Here is a 10,652-nt window from a genome sequence, read left to right as displayed (position 1 = left end):
ACATTTTTACATTTATTCCCTTTTCCTGACACAATACATCTTAGCATTTCATGAAAGGGTATTGCGGTTGCATCTTCTTGAATCGAAACCCATGTCCTTTGATCTTCAGCATCAAAGGTTTGATCCCATTCAACGTGTTTTTTTTTTCCAGAGGATTTGGAGTAGTAATTTTCCTTTCAACAACACGGGCGAATACAATCCTAGAGGGCCAAAAACACTTGAGACTTGTTTAAGAACAATGCGTTTAGTCATACTTTGTACACACGATCGTTTCACTTGTTGAACGAGAATTGTGTCTTTCTCTGTATTCCATGTGAGTCCTAATACTTTTATCTCTTTTCCTTTTGTTCTGTCTTCAATTGGTATACTCTCATTCAGCTGTTTGCTATTTGAAGCCTACTCTCGCAAGTTCATGTTTGCCTCATTAAACATTTGTTTGGATGTTTCGTTTAGTTTTCTGCCTTCTTCAATCGAATCGATTCCAGTAACAACATTGTCCATGTAGATATCTTGTTTTAGTTGTGTTGCCAATGTGCTTTCATAACAATCTAAATGATATTCATTTGTCGCACTTAGAAGGAAGGGGCCGGAAATTATGCCAAAGGGAACTCTACAGAAGCGATATTCTTGAATCTGATTCTGTGTTACTGCTGGATTGTCTATATCCTTCACCCGCAAGAAGCGTGTTACATCTCTTTGACTTCCTTGTAAGCCTATCTGGAGAAAGGCCTTTTCAATGTCAGACACTATAGCTACTTGATGAATCATGAATCGCAGTAGAATTCCACATAAATCATTCAGGAGTACAGGTCCTCTATACAAACATTCGTTAAGACTGTTGTTCTCACATTTTGTCTTTGCTGATGCGTCATAGACTATCCTCAACTTTGTGGTCGATTTGTCTACCTTGATCACAGCATGATGGGGCAAATAGTGAAGCATACCATCCTGCTGAAATGTTTCAACTTTTTCTCTGATTCCTTTTTCAAGCTGCTCCCTAATAACATTGTCATACTTCTTCAATACGTCCGGTACCAATGATTTCAGGCGTCCCAATGCAATTGCGATTGTTGAATATTTGGATCCCGTCTCTCCATGGCCATGTAACAAAATACATGGTGTCTCTAAATATCAACGTGTCTTGAAGTTTTGCATTGCTTGTTCGTTTTCTGAACTTTGATACATTTCCTTTATACCAATGGATTCGATATTCAAAAGTCCTCAAGATTGGTTTAGTAACAACCGATTCATCTACATTTGAAAATACCTCGTATGTTGATGTTGTTGCCATGAGTCATAATAAGCATGCTAGCATCGTGAATGTCTTTGTCGAAATCGTTCGTTCTTCCTGTCAGTATCCAACCAAGTTTTGAAGAAAGAAGGTATAAACCTTCTTGTACCTCTATCTTATGTCCGAGTATTATGTCCAGATAGTAATCATTTCCAATAAGAAGCTCCGCAGTACCAGTTTGAATATCTTTTGGCATTGTATCAGCCAAGTCGAGGTTTTAACTAAGGAATCAAAACTTTTCCTGTCTGAAATCTTCACTGGTTTTCTTTGAATGCTTCCTGTTATATTTGGCACAATGTTTGCAGCGATTGTTATTTCCTGTCCATCTTTAAGTCGGACATTCAATTTTGTTAACATGGTTTTAATTACTTTCGGCTTATCACTACCAAACATCACAAGACTAATTTCTTGTTCATTTTCTTTAATGATTCAGCCAATCTCTGTGTTGTATAAGTCTTCTGCGAACCAGAGTCCAGTAGAATTTTTACTTCCTCTTTCCTTTGATTAAAGGTGGATCTGATTTGTGTGCGTGCTGTTTGCATTAACACTATCTCATTTGACGATAGAAGAGCGTTTTCGTCTGATGCGGAGGCAGGTGATGAGGTTTGTTGTGTTTCTTCAGATACATTAACACTTTCATTGATTGCCGACTTTTTTTTAACTTTTTCGGGCACAAACTTCTATGGTGCACATTAACTTGTTTGCAATAAACACAAGTCCTTCTACTTTTACAATCATTGGGAAAAATGTCCTTCTTTTAAGCATTTAAAAGCAACTTCCCTTGAGTCTGCCATTCTTTTCCCTTTTTGGTTTTATATCTTGGACATTCGTCAGTCCAATGCTCTCTTTTTTACAAAATCTACACTTTTTACTATTTGTGAGTTTGCTCCTTTTCTTTCACTTGTTATCAAAGCTCCAGCGGTTTGGTTGATGCTGCAGTACCTTTGTAACTATTGACTTGTTTCGTGTTCTTTGAACTTGAAATCTATATGCATCCCGACTTCCAGATGGGTTTATCATTTAACTCTTTTCAGATTTCCCCCTTTGACACTAGATACTGCGGTAATCACGCAAATGAAAATTGTCCAACCTTTGCATACCTTTCAACTTTTCAAGCTAAAGAAACATCATTTATTTTTTACCCGAATCATTGAAACAAACACGTTGATCCAGTTTTTTCATAAGTACTTCTAGCTTCAAAGAGTTTCAACTTTGTACGAAAAAGGTAGACTTTCTGTAGTCCCCGTAGGGAGGTAGGTTTAAAACCCCCTTTTAATAAAGGCATGATTCTTGTTTGCACCGAATCTTCTTAAAAATTTTTTTTGATTGCAACCGAAATTTTAAATTGAAAGTTTGCCCGCATTGGGGCTCTTGCCACCGTAATTTCCCCTTTAAGAAAATTGAATTTATCAACTGGAGTAGTTTTTCGTTTTTGCACTGAACTATGGGATAATCCCAAAATTCATCCTTTGTTTTAAGGTTTCCCACTGAATGAAAACATACCCGTTTTTTGGGAACTTCACAGTACCACACTTTTTTTCCGTTTTCGTTTTTTTGAAAAAATCTTTACCTTTCATTTCACCCTTTTTCCCCGCGCCCAAAAAAATCTTCTGCATTTTTATTTGTATTTCACAAACTTTTTAACCGCGTTTTCCCTCCGGGGCATGAAGAGACTGCAAACACTTTTTCCAAAACTTAATGCTTTAAATCAATTCTTCTTTAAAAACCGAACTTAGAAGGGTTTAGCACGACCACGCTTCCTCACACAATAATTCTCGTTTTTTCGATAGCTGAGCAAAATCACCCAATGATCTACTTTTTTACTAGTTCCAGACAGCAAGCTAAGTTTCTCATATAATTATTTACTTAATTGCACTCTCTATAGATTACTAAAGCCTGGCCTGACAACATTTCGTATTCAACAGTTTTAAAAAAACTTTTCCCACCGTTTTCAAAATTCCTTTTCTAATGTATGAAAATACCTCGCGTACGCCTTACACTGCAAAAAAAGGGCAAAAAACGAGAGGTACGGGCCCGTATAATTTCGAAAAACGGGGGAAAACGGATGATATACAAAAAGAACCAAAAATACACCCTATTCGGAACTCTAGTAAACGGGGAAATCCGTAAATTTTTCTGCATATACGGGGTCCCGATACCCGAAATTTTCAAAATGTAATTTCCCGTAATATGCAATATACGAACTTTAAAAAAAAATCCCTAGAAATTGTGTTTATTTGTGTCCTGCTTTAACATAAGTTTCATTTTCATGTATTCGAAGGGTCTTGAGACTTTTTTTCCCGTATACTTTCCGTATTTTAGAATATACGGAACACGTATACGAGCCTGTATATTCCGAATATACGTAGTATACGGATCCCGTATTTTTGTCATATACGGACTGTGATTGCATCTAATATACGGGGCATATACGGACTTGTATTTTCTAATATACGGGCTTCGGATTTTTTCCGTATACGCATGATATACGTAGTATACGGACCCCGTATTTTTGTCATATACGGACTGTGATTGCATCTAATATACGGGGCATATACGGACTTGTATTTTCTAATATACGGGCTTCGGATTTTTTCCGTATACGCATGATATACTAAGTATACGGATCCCGTACTTTTGTCATATACGGGGCATATACGAAACTGTACTTTTTGATATAGGGCTACGGAGTAGTCCCGTATATGCATGGTATACGCAATATACGGATCCCGTACTTGTGTCATATACGGGGAAAATACGAAACTGTATTTTTTACTATACGGCTACGGACTAGTCCCGTATATGCATGGTATACGCAATATACGGATCCCGTACTTGTGTCATATACGGAATGTATTTGCATCTGATATACGGGGATATACGAACCTGGTATTTTTGATATACGGGCCAGGTTTTTCCCCGTTTATGCATGATATGCAGAGAAATACAGATTCCATAATTTGTGTCACATTTAGACTGAATTTGGTTTTCGTATTCGGGAATTCACGGACCAGTATTTCTAAAAGATACATTACCAGACTTTTCCCGTATATGCATGTGTAGTATACAAATCCCGTATTTTTCTTTTATGTGAACTGATTTTGTAATGGGCACACACTGAAAGATGAAAAAATGAATGTCGGTGATACCTACAGCAGAATACGGTATGTTTAGAAAAAGCAAGACAAAGACAGGGAAATGAGAAAAAAAATCATATTGTATTAATTGGAGACATGTCAGATTAAACTAACATTTTATTCAACTTAAATACTTTTTAAATCAGTTTTAAATCAAACGGTTATGAATCATTTTCATTTCTTGTCCAAATGAAATAAGCAGAATTAAAATGTGAGTAATCAATAACATCAAGCATTTCTTAATATTATTATGTTCATTTCTAATTGAAAAACTAGCAATTCGCACATTTAATTCTGCGCGGTTGACTCAACAAATCATTTGAGTATCACTTCTTTTACTATTGTCTGTACATGTTTTCGTTATTCACATGAATGCTGATTACCGCTATAGGCTTTTCGATTTGCCGTCTTCTAAAAAGAGCAGTACACCCCTCCTAATGTCCGAAAGTGTACTTTAAAAAGACGCATGTTGGTTCTGTACTGGAACACGATATGTAAGCAGGTTACAAATGATGAACCACATGGAAATAATCAGTTTCCTGATCTCAATAAGTAAAAAGCTTTTATCTGTTGTTACGAATGTCACTGAGAACGATGGCTCATCCGGGCTGTCTGTCTGCTCTGTTGATCAAACTAGTAGAAACTTCACACATAAGTATATTCTCTATCGTGAAAATAAATAGTCGTCCCGTTTTCTGATTCCAGTAAACAACTCTTGTGTCAACCTGGAATAAAAAAAATGCACGCATTAAAAGTTATAAAAAATGGACTCTTGCAATTCATAGATACTGATAATTATATCTATTAAATGATGTGAAAATTAGACGAATAAAATGACATGTGGGATGACGACTCATTAAGTGTCAGAACGCCCATACTCATTTCGTCGCGAAAAAAAAATAGATAATCATTAAACGTGCCTGTTGATATTTAATACAAGTTATCTTTTGTAGTGTTTTTTGCATTTTATGGTTATATTACGTTAAAAACTATCTCCCAAATTATATTTAATATAAAATGCATGGTGTTCATAGTGCCGTCACACGTTGTCCAGTCAACCCTCACCTCATTTTGATGGATTGTCTTCAAACTGACATACAGTAATAATATAAATACGGGAGAGACTTTTTTCAAGAGAGATTTTACCTGTCACAAAACTTCAAAAGCACATAAAGTGCGGTAATGGGATCTAAATAACACTTCCCCATTTTATTCCTACCAAAATGTCAAAACTACAGCCACGGTATAATTTAAACCAACGCTAGTGTTAACGTAAACTATGCTAAATTAGTGTTCCTTAACCTGTCCGCCATTACGCAATCCTCCGTGTTAGAACTTATTCAAAATGCACAATAAATCTTTTGTACAGTTTGGATAAAATGTATCAGAGTGACATAACAGCATTCTCGCATACCAGAGGTCTACCGTGGTTCCCCGGGATTTTGACGAACATCTGACTGATGAGAATGCATAACAGTCGCGTTGTTAAGCTTTTTTTTTAATTTAATATTTCAAACATCTCTTTAAAAACTTTGTGACTGAACAAGTTCTGAACGATATATTTGCCTCTAAACGTTTTAATATTTGGTTAAACAATCTGAAGAGTTACCAGAATTTCCAATCTCGCGGTCAGTATAATTTTCTTAGACAAGTAAAATATTCATCATAAACGTCCCATCTCTTTATCATGTTCAAATAAATATAATGCATCTGTAAATCTGAATTTAAATTATCCAATCTCATAGATTAACCTAACTAAAATATAATAAATAATATCAGGGTATCAATATAATTACATTATTTCATATTAGAGTTGCCGAATATTCGATAAAAATTTATGTAATAGTGTATACATGTCTAATCTGTGGTAAAATGAAAGAAATGGTACTAGTTTGATTGAATGTTTGAAGATCGAATTTACAGACATACTCGATTTCATTCCTAATAAATGACCACTGTGTTTTCAGAATGATTTGTTTTGCACGAGCGCATGTCTATTCGTGCACGTGAACAGGCCTGGCTAGAGTAACAGAAAAAAGGTAGACATGCAAAGATAGACCTTCCCGCGAGATGTTTATTGTTCTCACATTTTTTTTTTTTTCGAAATATATAGACCCAGGCAAACAGGCTTTAATATTCCTTAATCATATTCCTTAAATGCAAAGGATATGCTTGACGATAAATAATTCTACAAATAACATCTACGGAGTAAAATATTGAAAGGAGGTTCGATTAAAAAGCACAATTATCAGTTCATCAACGATACCTTTTAAGCTGAAGTTGTCACATTATGAAACTTAAAATAGGAATCATTTTGTTTCTATAAACTATTAAAAAATGTCATATATGAAAAAAAGATGGTCGCGCCGGGAAACGAACCCTGACCGCAGCGGCAATAAAGAAGTTTTTCCACTGTCGTTACCAATTAAAAACGCAAGGGAGGGTTAAGTGTTTAATGCGCGTTAAATATACAATTTTTATCGTAAAAATTAGTTAAAACATCTAATTCTCATGTGTTTCCGCAACATTATAGTCTGTCAGTATACGTAGCATAATTATACACCATTAATATCCATATATCTAAAAAATATATAATGCCGTGCCATGAGAAAACTAACATAGTTGGTTTGCGACCAGCCTGCGCATCCGTGCAGTCTGGTCAGGATCCACGCTGTTCGCTTTCAAAGCCTATTGGAATTAGAAAAACTGTTAGCGAACAGCATGGATCCTAAGCAGACTGCGCGGATGCGCAGGTTGGTCTCGATCCATGCTGGTCGAAAACTAAGACTATGTTGGTTTTCTCATGGCACGGCTCAATTATATTTTTTTTTCTGTTCTTGTCGGACGATCTGGGGGCCAGTGCCTTTTTTTAGTATTCGTTTAAACATTGCGTTATTTCTTAAAGTTATTTTAACCCCAAGATTGCATTCAGTTACACTAAAAAGAAGATAATTTAATTGTGTCAAATGTTTAATCACCCTTTAAATTTCATTGTGTATTACAATATTGCCTGGGGATAAGAAATATCCGGTCAGTGTTGTTTCAAGCTGGGTCATAAAAATATGTTAACCCACTTACTACAAGGGATAGGTACTTTAAATTTTATGGTTTTATGGTTAACCTGTTAAGTACATCATTTTGCGCCCTGCTGAAAAAAAAAAGACGTTTGTGGTCATATTTGAAGATTTACAGCTGTAAAATGGAGTGAAACAGAGAACTGAAAAAATTACAGTCAATCGGAAATATCGTCAACTTTAATTTGTTAAAATGTCAAAATGGTCCGTTGAAAATCGATTTAAAATAACAGACTAAGCTGAGCAATTACTTATTGTTTGTACATGTATGGTCCTGAAAGTAAATGTTTGTTTTAGATGTATAATATGTAACGATTTTAAATATGTTAGATACCATATTCATATTACTAAATATTACTTTTATTTGACAATAAATAAAGTATTATATACATATTCGACTTGTTCCGCATTTCACTTTAATATTAATTTAAACTTCATTCACCGTTTGACAAGTCAAGTCAAGTCAAGTCATATTTTATTAGAGTCTCATCTTTGTGTACATTACAATATACAGATAAAACCATTAACATAACACAAAGCCACTCCTTCATAGGAATTATAAGAGACTATAAAACATCCCTATTAAAAATCATTATTAAAAATTCTATTTACATTCTTCCAATATTATAACCCGAACAGTTCTGTTCTGTTAAATATTATAACCAATATTTAGCTCATTAATTACGAAGTGTATATATTCTATTTTGTTTGGCTATGATATTATATAGTTATATATATATACAAAAAAAAAATTAGCTAAAATTTATGGCTATTCCTATTTATAATCTTTTAAGCATGATGTACAAAATTCATATTAAGCTAATTCATAATTTCCAATTTTCTTGAGTCATTAGAAGGTATTGATAAAATATATAAACAAACTGCTACTTATTACTGCTAGAGTCATTTCAAACTTACAGCCAAAAATTCATATTATTTTAAAAACTTCTCCTTAAACTAAATTACTTCTCAAAAGGGTTCTAAAAAAAAAAAATAAAGTTCACAGTGAACACCAGATTTTGTCAAAATTATCTGCACCTAAGTTGTAAAATATAAAACCAGAATACTATTATTTTCAACTACAGAGTCATTTCAGCTTACCATCTTATTTTAAAATTTCTACTTAAACTAAAATTACTTCTCAAAGGTTCTAAAAAGAACAAAGTTCACAGTGAACACCAGATTTGTCAAAATTATCTGCACCTAAGTTGTAAAATATAAAACCAGAATACTATATATTACAACTACAGAGTCATTCCAGCTTACCATCTTATTTTAAAATTTCTACTTAAACTAAAATTACTTCTCAAAGGTTCTAAAACACAAAGTTCACAGTGAACACCAGATTTGTCAAAATTATCTGTAATTATCTTTGCCTGTAAAAGCATCAGATAAAAAATTATAATGACCAAAGCTATTAGTTATCGATTCACCCCACCCCCGTGTTACAACAACAACACTTTGTACGGAAATCGACAAATTGGATTATTTGTTCTCCCGCTTTATCGGTTTTAAAGATGTTACTAAAAATTGGTAATGCAAAAGATCTATAGTATGTATGTATTTTAGGTCACTATAAAATTCTTATAACTTTCAGATTAATAATCAAATTCTACATAATATAAATTTTTATTATTACCAACCTTTTTTATATAATACTTTGAAAAAAAAAACGCATCACAACCGCTTACATAGACTTACAAAGTCTGTAGAGATAAAATAATCTGTAATAGTATTAATTTCTTCATACTGACACTGATATTTTCGCAGAGAAAAACATTTTCTCTCTAGACAGAGGCAAGAGATGTTGTAATTTTTTGCAAAAGTGTCATCTAGAAAAAAGCGTTATTTTGTCAGATTACCGGTACCCATTTTCTAAAAATAAAAGATTGTAATTATTAACTTTATTAATGCTTTTCCGAGATTCCAGTTTTAATCGAATGAATGAACGTGCGTGCCGCCTTATTCATTCTTAAAGCTAGCCTCGGCTACCTAGCTTCTACGAAATAAAAAATTCTATGTGGAGTTGTTTTTGTCCTTTCACACTTTAATCTCGTTTAACCCCAATGGTATTCATCAAATGATTTTTGCACGATATTTTTTTTTATTTCAAACACTTGCAACATCAACATTTGGTGACTGACACTCATTGTAGACTATCGGATGAAAGAACGAATGAAATAATAGTTAAATGATTAGTTGTGAAGAAATGATCAATCGAATGAATGAATGAATGAACTATTTAACGGCTATTCTGAATTTCTTTTTTATATTAAGATTACAAAATTAAACTGACCTTTTTGACGCTTCTGAATTTGTTAAAGCAATAAAAAGCAACCCATGTTTCCGATTAATTGAAATATAATTCATGGTCTGGTTTGTCACAAAAAAAAATCAGTTTATTAAAAATTAAAACATATAAATCAAATAAGTACTTACTCGTGACTTCCTTTCCCTCTGAAATATGCAATATACAGATTATCGCGTGCGGTCACTTGAGCCAGATGTTATCGCTTCGAGGTATGAACGCGCGAAGCGTGACGAAGTGTGTTCCCAACTGATTGGATACCTAATATCTATGCATTAAAGATCCCAATTAATTTGCGCTAATTCATCGAGTTTCTGATATTGTCAATTTGCGGGTAGAAAAATGTTAGAAATTGTCAGACTGGATTACCAGGCTTAGGGTACATGGGCTATCTATCTGATTTAGTTAATATGCGTACAATTATTATCAATTAATGTTGCAGTAAAACTGTTCGGCAGAAATTATATGTACAGTTTATTTTCGTGGAGATGGGTAAATCAGTGTAAATGCTTATATCATTTGATTTAATGAAAGACACTCATTAATCTTTGCCAATATTTTTCGAGCGTTTTCGTTAATTTTAAGCAATATTTGTATTTTATACAGTCAATCAGTGTCACGCCATCCACGTTTCCACGGTTATCATTGCTTTAAAGTAAAGTAATGTGATGTTATCGCTACCTGTTTTATCTTTATAAATTTTATTTTTTATCTTAAAGTATTTATTTTTTAGTACGCTTATGACTGGTAATGTGTCTTTCTTTTTGTCTAGAATATTTTAAATAATTGATTTTTTTACAACGGGTGAATATGACGGTGCGTTTGACAAATAAGTGGAAAGT

General features: G+C 33.6%; 1 protein-coding gene across 1 annotated transcript; it reads right to left on the bottom strand.

The window, feature by feature from the left end:
• Positions 1-396: 396 nt before the first annotated feature.
• On the bottom strand, positions 397-1,487 carry LOC128551621 (uncharacterized). The gene is made up of 2 exons (XM_053532519.1): positions 1,268-1,487; positions 397-1,124 (listed from the first exon to the last, which is right to left on the bottom strand). The coding sequence occupies exons 1-2, from the start codon at positions 1,485-1,487 to the stop codon at positions 397-399; spliced, it is 948 nt and encodes a 315-aa protein (XP_053388494.1).
• Positions 1,488-10,652: the final 9,165 nt, after the last annotated feature.

This window comes from Mercenaria mercenaria, unplaced genomic scaffold, assembly GCF_021730395.1.
Source record: "Mercenaria mercenaria strain notata unplaced genomic scaffold, MADL_Memer_1 contig_1337, whole genome shotgun sequence".
NCBI lineage: Eukaryota > Metazoa > Mollusca > Bivalvia > Venerida > Veneridae > Mercenaria > Mercenaria mercenaria.
This window is presented reverse-complemented; position numbering and strand designations above follow the sequence as displayed.